Source organism: Molothrus ater, chromosome 13, assembly GCF_012460135.2.
Source record: "Molothrus ater isolate BHLD 08-10-18 breed brown headed cowbird chromosome 13, BPBGC_Mater_1.1, whole genome shotgun sequence".
NCBI classification, from domain to species: domain Eukaryota; kingdom Metazoa; phylum Chordata; class Aves; order Passeriformes; family Icteridae; genus Molothrus; species Molothrus ater.
Window position 1 is genome coordinate 8,439,066 of NC_050490.2, and position 18,884 is coordinate 8,457,949.

The window sequence follows — 18,884 nt, forward strand, 5'->3', positions numbered from 1 at the left end:
TGAATAAATACTACATGGTTACTGATCTTCAGACCAGATAAATCTGTCACAGAATTTTCCTTAAAGGATTCCTAGTTCTAATGCTCCTTCAGCTTTTGCTAAAGAGTAAATTTTAATGCAGTGCGTCATGTTAGAAAAAAAATCAGCAGCCATTTAAGAGGAAATAAAGCTCTGTTATTTTACAAGGAAACACAAAAGTATTTATAGTGAAACTTTGCTTGAAATAGAGCAGTGTTCATAATTCCCAAATCATAAAAGCATGGCACATCTCACTTCATAGGTTGCTGTTCCAGCACTTCAAGTTTTGTGTTGGTTTTTATAAGAGAAAAGAGCTTATAGTAATAGTGGGGCAATATAGTAAAAAGATAGGGTATTTGCAGAGAATAGGGAGTGCTTTAATTTGGACTGTTGTTTTTAGGCCAGGAAAAAAGGTTCATTTATTTTTCATACACTTGTTAAAGAGTTTATTCAGTTGAACTAGTGTCACTTGACAGCCTGGATTAATGTGCCAAGATGAATCCAGTTGAGAGTTCAATGTATTTATTCTGCATTTCATTTCACAGAAAACTGTTTTCCTTTTGCCCTGCAGCATGTCTTTAAGCTGGAACAAGAAGAATATATGAAGGAACAAATACCATGGACCTTGATTGATTTCTATGACAATCAGCCTTGCATCAACCTCATAGAGGCCAAAATGGGAGTTCTGGATCTGTTGGATGAGGAGTGCAAGGTGTGTGTTCAAGGGCTTTCACAGAGGGAGAGGTCATCAGCTGTCCTGCTTCTGGGCCTCACAGGGACAAGTCACCTGCAGACAGTTGTCATTTTGACACTGATGGGGCAAGAATTTGGGAAGCATACAAACAGAACTGGCAATTACAGGAGGAGAAAAAATTGTTTCAGTAATGAACTCCTCCTCACCCCTTCCCCTCCATCATGTATTTGTAGCTGTTCCTGGGTCTCTGATCAACTTTGTTTGGACTTGGACAGTTTTCCCTTCCCTGAGGATAAGTGAGTGCCATCCCTGGTCCTGTCAGATTTCCCCAGATTGCCTCTTGCTTAGTGTTTCACCCTTTGTCTTTTATCTTGGTTTATTTTATGCCAAGCCATGTACAGGGGATGGCTCAGTGTGTCTGCCTCAGTGGAAACCCAGCTTGGGGTTCTTATTTATCACAAGAAATCTCTAATGGAGGTGGATGAGTTCTGCTCAGTCTGGTAATGTGCCTTTGGGGTCCCTGCCTTCAGGTGTGTGACACTGGAGGCATTGTTGGTGTCAGGTGTGTCCCAGCAGCTGTCCCACCTGCTGCCAGTGCCCAGTGTCCAGTGTGGAACTGGCACACAGCTGGTTACTGTGTCCTTGCTTCTGGCAGTGCTGGGAATCTGAGGAGCTGGAATGGGAAAGGAAATCATCAGGTGTTGTCCCCCATCTTCTTAAATGCTTTTGCCACTGAAAAGTTCTCAAGACATTTTAAGTGTGTTCTGTATTCTTTTCCATAGATGCCAAAAGGCTCAGATGACTCTTGGGCCCAAAAACTTTACAATACTCATTTGAATAAATGTGCTCTCTTTGAAAAGCCACGTATGTCAAATAAGGCCTTTATCATCAAGCACTTTGCTGACAAGGTAAGGATTTTCCTGCAGTGCTGCTTTCCTGCTGGTGTGTGGGAGGGCATCCTGGGGCTTCTGCAGGCAGAGACTGGGCAGTGGCATCCCTGGCTCTACTCAGCTCTTGCTGCCCCAGCACCACATCAGGAGGGGAAGGTGAGCTGGCAGCTGTGCAGGGACACACAGGAGCTCCCGACTCCAGCACATGCTGTAACCATTCCCCTCCTTTTTCCAAACATGGAAGCTCAGTGCATTTACAGCTCTCAGCAGCACTGTATCAGTCCCAGTTATGCAACAGAAATGTACAAAAAAGGAAATCCTGTACCCCACTCCTTTTAGCTAAAGAGCAGCAATGAATTAATGCAGTTTTTGCTGCCATCTCAATGTGCAAAGAGGAGAGAGGCTAACAGAGCCTTTTCTATTGCTGGAGCAGTGTGTGCTGCTCCCACCCCTGCCTGGGCTGTGCAGGGAACAGCTATTTCTAGGAAGCTGGCTGAGGGGAGTGTCAGTGGGGTGCATGCTGTGTTCAGCTCCCAGTGCTCCTCAAACTGAGCCACTCCTCAGGTTAAAACAAAAACATTCATAATCCCATGTAAGACAGTTGTCCTGTTATACAGAAAAGCTGCCTGAGAATTTTGTCAGCTTTGTCAAAAAGGGTGTCAAGAAGCTCTCAGGTTCTTACCAGTAGGTCTGCACTGCTGACACAGGGGGTTGGAGGTCTTTATCTGCCTCCACTAGGTTTCTCCTAGGCTCTTGTACATGTAGGAGGGTCCTATTCTTTTTGCATCTGGTGTTACCTTAGTGAAAACACCAAGAACATCTCTGTAACTGTTTAGATTCACGAGTTCTGTTCTGTGAGTGAGAGAACAAGAAGGAATTATTTAATATTTCCTGATCTGTTCATTAGGCTAAACTTTGATATCAAATGCAAGGCTTTCCCATGTCTAGTCTGTGAGCAGCAAGGGCCAAGGAAAGCAGAAGGCAGCTCCAAGCAGGTACTAGCAAAGCTCTAAGCTCTGCCCTGCTGTCTGTGCTAGGTGTTTTATGTTTGCTGTGTGCTGATGTGAATGCACACAGACATCTTGGAGCAGAAGCAAAGCCCCAGCTGGCAGGTCAGTGATGTGTGCTGCTGCTGTGCTTCTGGACAAGGCAGGGATGCTGCTGCCCTCTCCTGGCATGGCCTCCCGCAGGAAAACCATGGATGGTGCCCCAGCAACTGCTCAGGGTGGGCGTCCAGCTGTGCAGAAACCCTGGAGACATCCTGTGGCCTCTTCCCTCTAGGAATTGCTTGAAATGTTTTGCAGCTCGGGGTATAGTGTCACTGTGCAAGCACTGACAAATGGACTTTTGACAATAGTTTGGGTTTTCTTTCAGCCTTGAATTAGGACAGTGAAATAAATGGTAGGTTTTTATCTGACACTGGCTGTTCTTTGGTCCAGGAAATGCTGTAGCCCTGTGACAGAGGGTTGTTATGTATTGTCACGACATTCAGCCATTTTATTGCTGCTGGTAAAATGAGTCCTTTGGAGCACAAATGAGCCATTTCCACCATAATCTGCAGGCAGATGTACTTACTGCCTCTCGGCTAATGAGATGAGAGATACTTTGTTCTCAGTTGCCTCTGGATTTCAGACAGCTCTGCAGCCCTGATGGGCTCAGGGAAGGGGATGCTCAGCACACACTTGCATTGTTCACCCTTACAGGAACCATTCAGTCATGCTGCCTTGCCATGAGCATCTCTCAGCAGTGAAATATGTCTGGTATAATGCAATAGCAGTATTCCTCTCTCTGTTTTAATGTTCTGTGTTTTACTGGAAAGAACTCTCTTTGAGGAAAATCTGTATTTAACAAAGATGCACTTGGGAGCTGATATTTTCATTATGTAAAAGAATTATGTTTTAAATGTGAATGTTATAGCTGGTGAATTCTATGCAAATTATCATTATTTATTACTTCTAATACTTTCTCTTGTAAAATGATGGCTTTCAGGTGGAATATCAGTGTGAAGGCTTTTTGGAAAAGAATAAAGACACAGTTTATGAAGAACAAATCAGGGTCCTAAAATCAAGTAAGGTTAGTATAAGGACTTTTTTTTCTTCTATTGCAGTTAAGAGTCCTTGAATTAAGGGTAATAGAAAACTTCTTATAAACTTAGGAAATATTTCTCCTTTAGTATCAGATCAGCTAAAATTGAACATAGTTTGTTTTACTTGGTTATCTGCATGAATTTAGAAAGTCCTATATTCTAACATTTTTCCATGTCTATTTAGCCACTAATTTCACTGTTAGTGGTGGTTGTTGTTGTTATTTTGGGGAGCTATTTTGTTTGGGTTTGGGTTTTCGAGTGGGGGAAAGGGGATTTGGGGAAGGGGGTTTCTTTTTCACAAATTTAGCTGTATTTTCTGTAGAGATGTCTATGACTTCTGATATACCATAGTGGTATAAGAAGGCTCAACAGTTAAGCCCTTAATTTTATAACCTGAAAACAGAAGGTCATTGTTTATGGTGTGAGCAGCAAATTTTTGAAGGAGAGACAAGTTCAAAATGAGAGAGGAATAAAGTATATAGACCATAAGGACACAAACCAGAAATTACAGTCTTGTCTCCTTGATATCTATGAAAGAAAGATAACTTCTGAATTGAAAAATACTGCATGAAGGAATATTATAGAACAGGCCTTTAATGGCATTGTCTGTGTTTGGTAATGGCAGAAATGCTGGTTGTGCTCTCAGAAATGTGAAGGCAATTAACTTGACATTGCACAGTGGTGGCTGTTGGGAATTTGCTAGCTCTAATGGCCCAGGAAGCTGGGTATCAAGGACAGGCTATCTAAAATTATGCTATTCTATCAGGAAAACCAACATTTTTCTCTTCTGTTTCTATTCTGAGCAGATAATATGAAGCTAAATGATTAAAACATGTGGTGTAATGAAACACCACAGCAGACTTTCCACTGGGAGCAGTATTGAGGTGGTTTAAGTGAAGCCAGTTTCTGGGGGTGGAGGGAGAGGCAGGTGGCATCTCTGGGGAGCTGGCAGAGGCCAGGCAGCCACTCTGTGCAGGACAGAGGGACAGGGTGCTCCATGGGATGACAGACAGAGGGGACAGAGCTGCTGTAGGAGCCTGACAGCAGCTTGGGCAGGCTCAGTGTAGCTTGAGGCAGTTCAGTCTAAACACTAAAAAAACCATGGTTTTACTCCATTTTGCCAAAAGCAGTATAAAGAATGTTTTATTTTTGTTTTTCATCAGTGCCTCTTTGTTAGTAATTGTAGTAGAACTGCATTTCTGACTTTTATTCCATTTTGTTGGTGGTGATGTTTTCTGGGTTTGCTGTGCACATCCAACAGAAGGTAATTCTAAATTGACTGCATCATCTGTCATCCTGCCCATGCCCACTCTCACACACAGCTTGGATGCTTCTTTGCTCTCCAGAGTGCATGACACACTCTGCTCTTGGCAGGGACTGTGGAATTCAACTATTTATTTTGGCCTTCTCTGTAAATCCACCCACAGAACCTCTGTGAAGTAGTTCAGGTTCCATGCATGTATCATGGAAGCAACACAACAATCCTGGGCTTTTATGCTTGCTACTTGCATGGTTGTTAGAATTTTCTGTTGTGGCTCTGTATTGAAAGAAATGATCTGTAAGATTGTTAGCAGCATGTGTGTTAGGTTGTCTGAAAAAATTAGAGGGAAGAAATGCTTCCTTGCTTGTTTTCTATCACGTGAATTATCTACCCTTTGATCAGTGTTTTCCCTCTCTTTGAACACTCTTAGTGTTCTGAGAAACAAAGAAAATTGATGAGATACTAAAACCCAAACCAAACAGGAGTGGTCCTGCAGTTTGGATCATTGCTCCACTATTGCTGACCTGTGCTGGAGAAGCCAGACATTGTTCCTTTCTTCTACTTGGAGTAACTGGGCCAGTGTCTGTGAAAATAGTGCCTTTGACATGCACTTGCCCATTTTTGCAGGCAGATTTTCCCAGGGCTGGAGAAAGAGAATGATCCTTAGGTATGGACAGCTTAGAAGAACTCATCCATCTGCAGTTGAGACAGTGGGAACCCTACCCCCACCTCTGGTGTGTGGGAGCACCAGGAGCTTCAGAGAATCACATTATATTGAAATAAGTTTGTGTACAGGCTGGGAACACCTGGCTCTGTAGTGCCTGTGCACACCAACTCACTGTGTCACAGGCAGCTGACAAAGAGCTGCTACCCCAGCCATCCTCAGCTCTGGGCTGAGCCAGTGGAAGGAGAAGAGTAAATCACCCTCAGGAAATGTCCTTCTTCCACTAGCTCAGGTGAGATCAATCCAAGGAGATCAATACTCCCTTTTAAGTTCAGGAATTTAGGGTTCTTTTGTATCATCCTTTGTCATTTTGTTATGCTGGAGTGCTGTGCTGGGTGCTGCTGGGGAACATTTGATGCCCTTTTCCAGCCCCTCTGGCACAACCACAGGGCACAGGTGCCATTTTGTTGTGCACTGTGTTCCATTGGTTATTGTGTCTGCTCACCAAGTTTTATGAGACAAAACCAATTTTTTAATTTTTTAGGTTGTGCTTGGCCCAATCGCTTTCTAGTACTGAAAAATGAATGTTCCTGTCTCTTGGGGAAAAAGGCACAGATGCTAGATATAAAATTATTCATGGACAGGTAGAGAGGTTCAGATTCTCTTACTCATAATGGTTCTGAAGAGCTGTAGTTGTCAGTGGAAAGACCTGGTGGTATTATTTTTAGTTATAAGTTACTTCAAAGCAGCTGTTAGGTTTCAGTATATTTTGTAGCCATTAGAGAAAGGGAAGCAGAAGTCCTGTGTGGTATTTGGAAGGACATTTCAGGTTTTTCTTCCACTCCCACTGGCAGGGAGTAGATCTCAGTCAGATAAATTTGGCTAGTGGGGCTTTTTTTCAGTTGATGGTTCGTCTGTAAAGCTGATTATTTCAATTTGGAGTGATAAAGCAGGAATCATCTTTGCTGCCTGCTGCTTTATTCAGTGTCCCAGATACCTCTCAACCACAAAGGAGAGTGATGCACCATTGGAATAAGAGAGGACCCTGTAGTTTCCTTCTTAGATCAAAGCAGCTGTTTATAATTGCAGCTGGTACTTAGGAAACTGCTGTTGGTATCTAACAGTTTCACATGGCTCTTGTTGGCTATATGAAAAAAAAAATCAGAATTTTATCTTGAGAAGGAGACTCACTGATCAAACCCACATTAAATCATGGCCCACTCACTGTACCATTTAGCCTGTCTGCTTTTTGCATTTGCTCCCTGTGAAGTTCACCAAAAATGCAGTTCTTACAAAAGCTGAGCGTGGAATTTAACCTTAAGCACAAACAGGTACGATTGCTTGCTGGATTCTCACCCTCTGTGTATTTTTTATGCTGTTACACCAGTTCAAGCTGCTGCCAGAGTTATTCCAGGATGAGGAGAAGGTGCTCAGCCCCACATCAGCAGCCCCTTCAGGGCGTGTGCCTCTGACTCGAATGCCTGTCAAACCTGCCAAGGCCAGGCCAGGGCAAGCCAGCAAGGAGCACAAGAAAACTGTGGGACATCAGGTGAGTTTGAAGATGCAGCTCTGTTACAAAATGTCTCCCTTCACCTCCTGTCTCACAGGTCTCAAGGTTTGCTGGTGGCTCGTGGGATCTCTTATGATTTTGAGAGAGGTGCAGCTATTGTGACTTACAGCTTGGTGCAAATAGTCCCTAATTACCAATGCACTGTGGGGAATTTTTTTTTTAATTTTTTAAAATTATTTTTTATTCATTTTTTATTATGATGCCAAACCCCAAACTGATGCTTTTCAAAACAAATTTAACATGAATGCTGAGAAGTTTTGAAAGTCTTAAACTGGGCTTTTTGGATCATGTGCCACTTTCTCTGATTCAAATCCAAAGTGAGGTTCAATCCCCAGAAAACCTGGTTCCAGTATCAGTGGCCAAACATAAAATATCTGCATATCTTTGCCATAATTAAATTAAAAATATGCAAATCGGGTCTGTTTTCTGAGGTTATCTCAAAGATGACTGAGCTTGTTGAGGCCATTCCCTGACTTTTTTTTTCATTTATTTTTTTTTTCAAAAAGTTTCGAAACTCTCTTCATCTGCTGATGGAAACCCTGAATGCCACAACTCCGCACTACGTGCGCTGCATTAAGCCAAACGACTTCAAGTTCCCATTCACGTAAGATGCCAGTTCCTGTGGGGTTTGGAGAGCCCCTGTTGGGAGGGATTGCCCAAAGCCACTGAACCTTGCTCACTCAGGAGTGAAGTGCTGTGTCTCCTTTCTCTGGTTATGGATTTACTCTGTTGTATGTGTATTACAGCAGGAGATGTTTGGGGATGAATAGAGGGAGAAATGCTTCCTGATGCCATTTTTTTGTTTATGGTGATATGTAAGGAAAATGTTCCAACATTTTCATTGCTAGCAATTTCAAATGTAAGTGGGGTTTGCACTTCTTGAGCTGGAATATGCTTTGTCAGATTCCAAAGCCTTTTTCTTTTTTTTTTTCTTTCATATATGGGCTTACTTAGAGTTTTTCTCAAAGCCCAGGCACACAAAGGCTCCTGTAGCTCTTGTGCTGGCCAGCAGGAAGTGCCAATGGGCTCAGACAGTTCTCCAGCCAGGCTGTCCTCTGTTACCCCTGAGTTTCAGGAGCACCTTACCAACCACCCATCACACTCCCCCTGCTCCCCACTGTGCCACTACCAGGACCCCCAGATAATGCAAGCCCAGTCCCACATCCCAGAGCCACCTTTTGTTCCTCCCTAGGTTTGATGAGAAGCGGGCAGTGCAGCAGCTGAGAGCCTGTGGTGTGCTGGAGACCATCCGGATCAGTGCTGCTGGCTTCCCCTCCAGGTGTGTTTGCTTTCTTTGGACTGCTTCCTGCTGCAGTTCTTTTTGAGGTAATGTTCATTGTTAGCACTGGTGCTCTGCCTTTGGGACAGGTGGACGTACCAGGAGTTCTTCAGCCGTTACCGGGTTCTGATGAAGCAGAGGGATGTCCTTGGTGACCGAAAGCAGACGTGTAAAAATGTCCTGGAGAAGCTGATTCAGGTACCTGCACTTAGAGCTGAGAGCATTTGGAGTCCGCAGGAATAGAGACCATATCACTTACTCCCTCATAGCTGCACTATTTTAGTACCTTTACAAAATACTAAACCACAAATGTATCCTGTAGCTCTTTGACTGCTGTTCCTTTCAACTTAGAATCAAACAGCCAGCAAAATTAATTTTTTTTTTCAGTGTGCCTTTGTATACTCTCAGTTTTTCCCTCAAAGGAGTACTACAGCCTGTAGACATAAAATACTATTCTCTTTCTGGTTCAGTTCTGAAATTTCAGATGTGTTTGAGCAGCAGCATGCTTTGTTCTGCCCTAGTCCTGATACAATAAGTGATTTGTACATGTCTGAAGCCCCAGCTGCCTTGTTTGCACTGTGTAATGTGGTTGAAGATGGACCGTTCAGAGGGGTCAGCTACAATTTAAACAGAAAATTGTACATGTGCACTGCCTGTATTGCTTTCATCCTCTGGGCCCCTTTGTCACCTCCTGTAGCCTTCCATTTTATCATCTTTGTCATTTTCATCTAAGCAAAAATCTCACATTGCCCCTTTAGGCCATGCTTGTGGCCTTATTATATTAATTTTTAACAGAATCATACAGAGAAAATACCCTTCTCCACTACTTAATTTAAGTCTCAGATTACCCAAAATATTCCACAGATAATTTTGCCTCTTGACTAACTGTGCTTTCATTTAGCCCTTCGTGCCTTTTTTTTATGCACTAACACTTAATGCTGTAACTTATCCTCTTTTTACCTTTGAAAATAGGACAAGGATAAGTACCAGTTTGGTAAGACAAAAATATTTTTCCGGGCTGGTCAAGTAGCCTACCTGGAAAAAATAAGGGCAGATAAGTTGAGAGCTGCCTGTATCCGAATCCAAAAGACGATCCGGGGCTGGCTGATGAGGAAGAAGTACATGCGGATGAGGAAGGCTGCCATCACCATCCAGAGACATGTCAGAGGGTACCAGGCACGATGGTAAGCACTGCCCAGGGCAAGTGCCACACCAGCCCCAGTCCAGAGCCCTGCAAGCAGGTTATTTAAATGTGATACACCTGTTCTCGCCTTCCTATGCTGCCTGAGAGGAGATGATTTTCCAGGGAAATGAAGGAAGTTTAATACAATGAATGTGTCTGTCCTGACTGGTTTTGACCTTTCTGAGAGGACAGTAGCACCCTGGCTCTATGATGCAGAAAACAAGTAGTACTAAGGAGATAGGTTGCAGGTGAGGTAAAGCAGGACTGTCTGAGTCCTTATTGCCCACTTTCCATGTTCCCTCCCAGCTGGGTCTGTCCTGCTGGAGAAGCCATTCCTCAGCCAGGGTGCAGCTGTAAAGGGGCATTCGTCAGTCAGTGACTTGTTTGGATTGACTTCTGAGGGATGGCCATGGGGCCAGAGAGAAGGGCAGGAATACAGGTGGTATTGTTCAAAGACAGGGTGATGATGAAGGCTGTAATAACCAACCTTCAGAAAGAGGCATATGTCATGATGCTTTGTAATTGTCTTACTGCAATAGCCAAGAACAAGAAAACATTTTCTGCTGGTGGAGGTTGGGAGAGTAGATCTGGAAGATGACCTAGAGGAAACAGCTTTAAAGTTGGAGAAGAGGTGATGAGAAATTAAGCTGAGTTTACCTTGTCAGTTGTTCAGTGCAGTTCTTAGGGGAAGAACTAAAGCTGTAAAGCTTTGCAAGGTTTCTGTTAATTTGTCATTCTGTTGTATACAGCAAGTAAAATACTGTGTCACTGACAGCACTAAGAAGAAACTAAAAATACAGGCTATTAAAAAACCCCAAGCATTCAATCACATAATTACAGGTGCTGTTTGTGATCTTTTCCTCAGCTATGCCAAGTTCCTGAGGAGAACACGAGCTGCCATCACCATCCAGAAGTTCCAGCGCATGTACGTGGTCCGCAAGAGATACCAGTGCATGCGAGATGCCACTATTGCTCTCCAGGCCCTCCTGAGAGGCTACATGGTCAGAAACAAGTACCAAATGGTAAGAAATCACAATGTACTTTTTCTCTCTTCCTTTATTTCCACACACTTTCAGGACAAAGCTTCTCTGTGGTGTCATCTTGGGAATCTGAAATGTTTTGTGTGATGCACAGACACAACAGCAGAGCATGGATTAAGGGACAGCATCTGGAAATGTGAAATATCTAATACTGCCATCAAGTTGTCATTGTAGACATATCCTCATTGTCATCTAATACAGGCGTATTTAGACTATCAGTGCAGCCAGTGGAGAATCCAACAGAGATTTACAGCATTTCTGACTTGTTATATAGAACGTTGAGGCACTTAAAATAAATGCTGAAAATGGCCTTGCTTTAATCTCTCTCAGTCCAAATCAAAATTGCTTACATCAATATACATGTGATGCACTCACTACTGGTCCTTTCCCATCCCTAGTTTCAGTGATTCTGAAATGTCTTATGGAATTATGTTAGCAAAGAGATTCCCACAAAAATTGGATATTGAAAGTTATCCATGGGTGGAGTGGTTTAGTTTTAGTTTTTTAATGTATGTTGGTTTTGGTGTGGGGGTAAATTGATATAACCCCGTCCTAGCGATATTGGTAATATTTTCCTGAATATGCTTGATAATAAATTATTCAATTGAATAATTTGGTTTTCAGTGGTCACAGGGCTGGAAACAGAATTATGATTCCAACTGCAAAGTGCTGATATGTTTCATAGCAGTTTTATCTACAAGAAAAGTTTTAACCAGGCTCAAAAGTCAGCCTGTATTTCACTGAAAAAGTAGCTGAGGGATTTGTTTTCCCAAGCACGTAATTGTTAAGGGCATGCAGCCAAAAGCCATCTGATGCTTAGGTACTATATCTTTCTCTTTTATATTTGAAGTTTCTTTATATTTTTCATTTGTATTAAGCTTGCTACACAGTCATATATGTAGTATTCTAACATAAACTAACCACAAAGTTGAAAAAAATAAACCTTGATAAGAATTTCTTAGTAGTAAGACCCTTATGGTTGACTTGGCTGTTCTTTTATGTGGATATCCACATTGCTTTTTATTGGTATTCTTAGCATTCTTGTTGTTACAAACTGTATTTGTGATGTTAAACAAGATGTGTTTTTAACAGTGTTCTGACAGATGTGACACCTGGGTCACAGCAGTAGGTGGCCTAAAATCTTCAGGAAGATGGGAGTTGTTTCCCTATGCCTTGTTAGTCACATCAGTAATACACAGCCCATCTGTCTTGCAGCACAGTTTAATAAACCTGTTATACTCCCTCCTAATGGAGATGGCAGGTTTCTGGTGGAGTCCCTGGAAGGGGTGGTCAGACCTGCCTGTCAGGAGGATCCCCCTCAAGCTGTGAATTGTTCTCTGCAGTAAAACATGACAGTCTGACAGTGCCCCTGCGGTGTGCTGTGTTTGTCTTGTCCTCCCAAGGTGGGATCTTACCCGGGCTGAGGTACAGGATGGCCAGAGAGGGAAGCACAAGCTCTGGGTGCCGTGGGAAGGTAAAACACAGGTGTTGTGGAGTTGATGATTGCAGAAGGGTGAAACTGAAAGGTTGCCCTGTGACAGGAGAGCTGGGCTGAGCCCTGGCTGCAGTAATGTGTGGGACACGTGTTGTTCCTTAGGATTGTGAAAGGGACCTGTTGTTGTTGTAGGAAGAGAGGGCATGTCTTGAGTCACGTGGGCAGAACAAGGAATTTAGTATGGTTGAATCATCTGTTTCACACATCCTGGGGAAAGCTCCTGCCTGAGACATAGCAGCGTGCTTCTCAGCTGGACAAGGAGTCTAGTTCCCCCACAGCTTTGACATAAGCTTTCCTGGGATATAGCTGGTAGATAAAGTAACTTTCCTGATCCTCTCACTGTACTTTGGAGTGGCTTGTTTCCTCCCTGGATTGCATGGATGCAAGAATTCCCTGGCGGATGAGGACCATCCCTGCGCCATGGAGGTATTTTACAGGGCTTGTTGCTTTCAAACTTGAGGTGGAAATTGTTGAAAGCTAGTTGTATTCCAGTGTTCAGGCACCTGCTGGGAGCCTGAAGGAGTGTTCCAGAAAATGTGTAAGGAGGAGACAGGAGGCAGGAATGCCAACTGCATGGCATGCAGTCAGGAGGACTTTGGCTTTTGACCTTGCTGTGCTTTTCAGAGAGCTGCTTCCTTACCTTGGTGTGCTGAGCAACTGAGTGCTGGGATTTCCAGTCTCATTTTTAATTCAGAAATAAATGCTAAGGGAGAAAGTTTTTATGTATTATAGCCTTGCCACTTTGGCAGTGAATTTTAAATTCATTGATCTGAAACTGTAATCCTTCTAACACATTTCAGTTCATTTGCTAAGCAGTCTAAAAGAAAATAAAATTACTGTTACCTGACTAGTTTGTCTTATCAGCTTTGTGGTAAATCAATGTAAGAATGTGAACTGCCTATGATATTTAAACTATCAATTCTGAGCATTAACATGAAATCCTAAATAATTTTTTTCTTTAGAATAAACTGTTTTATTTGCAGAAGCTTTATTAAGTGAACTCTAAAGCTCTTGGAGTACTGGAAGCCTTGTGGATTTGGGCAGGCTCTCCATGCATATCTCATATAATCTGCTTGAATTCAGAGGTTCCAGACCTGGGAGATCTGTGATTGAATTAGTGGGTGAAGGATCCAAAACCAAGTGGTAGACTCTTCTAAGCTGAACTCCCTGGCTAACACACATGACTGGTTTATGTTACAGATTTTTTTTTTTTAATAATATGGATTTTTTTTTTACAGCTCAAAGCTATGGTTGAAATTTCTGCCATCAAATAAATTCAAATTACTACACTACAAATTTCTTATTAGAATAGATGGAAAATTTTCCATGCTGGCAAGCCTAAGATATGTCAAAAAAGGCAACAAAAAATCCCCAAAACAAAATAAGACAAACAAACCAAAAGCTTCTGACTTCTTAACAGCTACAATTTCCTCTGGGAAATGCAGTACAGACTGCGTTGCATATCAAATGTGGTAATTTTAAACTTTGTATTGATGAACTCTATGCAGCATATGTCAATGATTCTAAAGTGTTTCAAGATAAAGTTGCAGTTTAAAAAAAATATTGTATTTGTAATCTTGCCAACAGGTACTATGTACTTTTGCAATTAGCTGAGCACTGACCTCAACACAAAGGAATGCCTGGTGCTTCCATGTGCCTCCAGTTCGTTTTGTCATGTTTTCCTCATGTTCCTCCAGTCCTTCCATGTGCCTCCAGTTCTCTTTTGTCATGTTTTAAAAAGAAAAGGGTTCCTTTTCTTTTTACTCATTGTTGTTGTTCTTGTTCCACTCTTCTTTCCCTCTTATTTTTAATTTGAAGTTATTCCATTTCTTGCTACTCTTCCCAGAAGTTTCTCTTTGCAGGTGAAGGTATCTCAGTGGCCATTGTTACAGGGGGTTCTGTGCACTGCACAGGTGCAGTTTGGAGCTCTAACCCTGTGTTTCCCATGTGTTTCCCCCTGCAGATGCTGCGGGAGCACAAGTCCGTGGTCATCCAGAAGCACGTGCGGGGCTGGCTGGCGCGGCGGCGCTACGGCCGCACGCTGCGCGCCATCGTCTACCTGCAGTGCTGCTACCGCCGCATGATGGCCAAGAGGGAGCTCAAGAAGCTCAAGATAGAGGCCCGCTCCGTGGAGCGCTACAAGAAGCTCCACATTGGCCTGGAGAACAAGATCATGCAGCTGCAGAGAAAAATTGATGAGCAGGTAAAAGCTCCTGGCCTCTGGGAACACCTGTCAAAGTTGTGGTTAGCTTTCTCAGCGCTGTGGGCATTCACAGAGTGCACTGAATTTTCATTGTAAGGGCTCAGTTCTCTTTTCTGATGAAGAATAGTGATAGGAGAGAAGGGGAGGCCACAGCAGAACTGGAGCAGTCAAACATCCACTTGTTCCTCTCAGCAGAACTGAGAAAAACTCCCACTCACTTAACGCCAGCAGTGCGTTTGAAGCACGTCAGTTGCTCTGTTTTAGGGGAAGGTGGGGTGATCCTGTCTGATGTATGTGGGCTCTCCATCTGATTTTAGTTTAGGATGTGCAGGCTTAGAGACTGGACTGCTCTGTCACCTCGTTAAGCAATTCTGCAAAACCTTTTTGAAATGGGGAAGCTGCTCCTGTGCTCCCATGCCTGGGTGTATTGTGTAGGGAAGGAAAAGGCTCCCTCGGACCAGAACCTCTCTAACAGCCGCTCTGTCTGCGTGGTGTTTTGCACAGAACAAAGAGTACAAATCCCTGCTGGAGAAGATGACCACCCTGGAGGTGACGTACACGACGGAGACGGAGAAGCTGCGTGGTGATGTGGAGAGGCTGCGGCTGAGCGAGGAGGAGGCCAGGAGCGCCACCAGCCGCGTGCTCAGCCTGCAGGAGGAGATCGCCAAGCTCCGCACGGAGCTGCACCACACACAGGCCGAGAAGAAGAGCATTGAGGAGCGCGCAGACAAATACAAACATGAGACTGAGCAGGCATGTATGGGGTCTCAGATGCATGAGAGGATTTGCAGGGGCCTGGTGTTCACTCAGGTTTTGCCCAGGCTTGATTTTTTTCACTTGTGTGGCTGGTATTTTTATTGTGTTTTTATAGCTGTACAATCCTAATTAGGCTTGGTGTCTAAATGGCTACACCTGTGGTAGAGATATATGCTAAATCCATCTAAATCCATATATTGTATGTAAATATATGTATCTAATCTATTCAGATTTTGATACCAAAAGCATTTGCAAAGCCAAATCCTTGAGCTTTCTGACTTAGTCAGAGGTAGTGAATTCATTCATTTTACCTGCCTAGAGAGAATAATCACATAGATAGCAGAAATCTGTCCCATATTCAGTATTGAAAGGTGCTGCTATATCCTGCCTAATGTAGACAGCCAGTCTATTCAACACATGTGCACAGTCTAGTTCAACAGGTTTCAGCTCACCCCTTTTCTTTGCTAACCACAAACATATCAAACAGGCTGATTTCTGTCAGGAGCACTTGCTGATAGTGGTGCAAGTTTTGAGTATTGGAAGAGCCAATCCATCATGATGTGATGCTGCAGTGACAAGGTTCAATATCAGATAAGCATAAGGGAAAATATGAATAGGTAAAGCAAAGTGAATGCGTGGTAACCATAATCAGAGACAAATGAGTACCTGGCAAACCTGAACACAGGTTAAGTGACACAGCTTTAGGGCACAGGCAAGATGTTAAATTTTGGTGTTACCCAATGCAATGGAATTTACCATAGAACTACTAGATGTGTTACTATTTTATGAATATTTCTGTTTTAATGAGCCATTTACATCTTTGGGACTTTACTGAAAAATACATGGCACTGTGGAGTGCTTCAGGGCAGTTTTAGCATCTGATCAGAAATGGGGCTCAGAACATACAGGGGAGTCAACAGTGGTACATATTTAAGAAATGTAATTTGGAAATTAAGATACAACTTAGTTCACCAGTTCCACTTTGTGAAGAACAGTTTAAGTATTTGAACTTTTGTTACGGCAAAGATGCCATTGTTGTTAGAACTACTGATGGAAGATGAACTGCATTCTGAGTCAAATACTTTATTGTCTCTGTAGCTGGTGTCAGAGCTGAAAGAGCAGAACTCATTACTGAAAACAGAAAAGGAGGAGCTGAACCGCCGCATCCATGACCAGGCCAGGGAAATAACAGGTTGGCTCTATTCTCTTCATTCAGGTTCTCTACTCCATGCTACCTAGTAAAGCAACACTCTACTGCATGGATTGGGCTAATTTGCCTTAGTTTACATTCCTTTTTGTGTATTCATTTCTTTTTTTAAGAACTTGCAAACATGAGAATTATTTACCATTTGAATTTGCACGAAATCCTAAAGGGTTCGGGGCCTTTTTTAGGGGGCTGACTGTTCCAAAGCACTTCAGTTTTTAAAAGGCAGCTCTGATATTTAATGCAGTTTATCCACTACAACTTCTCTGGCTCTGTGACTGTGTAGGCAGAGCCAGGAAAGCTTAACTCTAGATGTGAGGGCTGTGATGAAGGGAGCTGTGATGAGGAGGACCAGGATGCTTGAGGTGTAAAGCACCTCACATTTTGCTTTACATAGCACAGCAACGGGCTAGTGCCTCTACTTCCTTCCTCCTAGAATCACCTATAGAAGGTATTAGCAGAATAAATAACTTGTTTGAGTGAGCACTTCTGTGCTTGCCACAGTATTGCTTTGGCCCTTCATATTTTTGGCTGAATGTTTGCCCAGAGAAGCATAAACACCAGCTTTAAATGGCAGGCTGTTCCTATGGTGCAGACACAGGCCTGTACCTCCTGCATGGGTGCCCTGCATGGTGGGAAGGGCTGGAATTCTCACTTGGGATCCCTGCTGTGTGTGGCAGAGTCGATGGAGAAGAAGCTGGTGGAGGAGACGAAGCAGCTGGAGCTGGATCTGAACGACGAGCGGCTGCGGTACCAGAACCTGCTCAATGAGTTCAGCCGCCTGGAGGAGCGCTACGACGACCTCAAGGATGAAATGAACCTGATGGTGGTGAGTGGCTCCACAGCTCAGAAATCCAAAGCTGTTTACACCTGTGTTCAGGCAGAGTCTAGGGTGTGGAATTTGCAGGCAGCCCCAACAAGGGAAGGGATGAGAATCTTGATTCCATGTGTCAGAAGGCTGATTTATTATTTTATGACACATATTATATGAAAAGAAAATGATATACTAAAACTACACTAAAGAAAGAGCAAGGAGACATCAGAAGGCTAGCAAAGAAAGGAATGAATGATAAAATCTTGTGACTGCTCATAGCCTTGACACAGCTGGACCTGTGAATTGGTCATTAATTAAAAACAACCACAATAGACCAAAGATGCACCTATTGGTAAACCATCTCCAGACCACATTCCACGGCCCTCAGATAGTTATTGTTTACATTTCTTTTCTGAGGCTTCTCAGCTTCTCAGGAGAAAAATCCTAGCAAAAGCATTTTTCAGAAAATATGTCTGTGACACTAGTGGGCTAAGCTGGTAAGTGCTGTCAGCTGTATGTGTTGGTGACCTGTACTTGAAAGGAGAATTTGTCCTTTTAAATCCTGTTTATTTTGATTAGTTCAGCCAAAACAAGTACCTTTAAAATTTGTTGTTGATTAAAAAAAAAATAATTGTCACATCTGTGAAGAAGGCTGAATTTCTGCTGTGACTTTCCTGGTGGTATTACTTGTGCTGTCCACCCTTATTTTTCCCTCAAGTTATTCACATCTGCTGGGGTTGTTTGAGCCATCTTCATCCAGTGATAAATTTTAAGTAGTCCTAGGAATGTTCTATGTGGCAGGAATATAAAGTATTCCTCAACAGAATGTCTAGGAAGTTAAAAAGTAAAAAGTTAAAAGCTTCCTGTGCTTCCTGTAATCTGAGTGTTTCTTTCCCACAAAGTGCTGCATCCTTGTTTGGTTCTGCTTTCTGCAGCACTCCTTGGTGGTGTAGGATCTGACCTGTCTCCATGGAGTTGAGTGCTAACTATATCTCATAGGCTTTTAGGTCTTTGGAGAGACCAGAATCAAAAATATTTTCTTATTGATTTTGATAACTGAGACATAACACCAAATATTATAAGCTGAGCTAAAGCTTGTGAAGAGACAGTGGCAGGGAAAGCCAGGTACTGGTACTGATTTGTTCCACTTGCACTTCAGAGCATCCCCAAGCCTGGGCACAAAAGAACGGACTCAACTCACAGTAGCAATGAATCTGAATATACTTTCAGCTCTGAGATCACAGAAGCAGAAGATTTACCACTCAGGATGGAGGTAATGTTAAAAACCCCCCACAACTTTTCACTGATATGTGGTTGAACTCATTCCTTTCTCTTTTTTTTTTCATAAGTGCTTCTGAACACCATATCCTTATACTGAGATATCTAAAGCTTTAATCCAACTTTCTCCATTTCCTTTTAGAGAACATCTATTCCTTAGTTATGATCCTGTGTAAAAAGACTGTCAAAGTATGCTTTGAATTTTTCTTGTATTACTGTAAGCACAGAGTAGATACTTGGTGATCTAGCTGATTTACATCTGTGAAACATTTGGTTGTCAGTGTTGGTAAGCACAATCACTTATTCAGGCCAAAGTGGGAGCTCAGAGAACCAGTGAGACTTCCTGAGGAGCCTGCCTACTGTATAGGCAATGATTTAAAATGGCAAGCTGCATCCTTAGTAGCTACATGGAATGAGCTTCCTGTTGGGGATGAGAAATTCATGTTGGA

At 42.9% G+C, this 18,884-nt stretch overlaps 1 protein-coding gene across 2 annotated transcripts in view; it reads left to right on the forward strand.

Annotated features, from left to right (window-relative positions):
* MYO5A (myosin VA) overlaps positions 1-18,884 on the forward strand; it is a 100,233-nt gene that overhangs the window by 56,725 nt on the left and 24,624 nt on the right. For both annotated transcript variants that reach the window (XM_054516192.1, XM_054516193.1), the window contains exons 12-25: positions 590-730; positions 1,495-1,620; positions 3,592-3,675; positions 7,001-7,162; positions 7,690-7,787; positions 8,376-8,462; positions 8,552-8,660; positions 9,435-9,646; positions 10,511-10,667; positions 14,144-14,383; positions 14,888-15,136; positions 16,238-16,331; positions 17,024-17,172; positions 18,317-18,430. In XM_054516192.1, the coding sequence (XP_054372167.1) occupies positions 590-730; positions 1,495-1,620; positions 3,592-3,675; positions 7,001-7,162; positions 7,690-7,787; positions 8,376-8,462; positions 8,552-8,660; positions 9,435-9,646; positions 10,511-10,667; positions 14,144-14,383; positions 14,888-15,136; positions 16,238-16,331; positions 17,024-17,172; positions 18,317-18,430 (2,022 nt within the window). The remainder of the gene's footprint in view (positions 1-589; positions 731-1,494; positions 1,621-3,591; positions 3,676-7,000; positions 7,163-7,689; positions 7,788-8,375; positions 8,463-8,551; positions 8,661-9,434; positions 9,647-10,510; positions 10,668-14,143; positions 14,384-14,887; positions 15,137-16,237; positions 16,332-17,023; positions 17,173-18,316; positions 18,431-18,884) is intronic.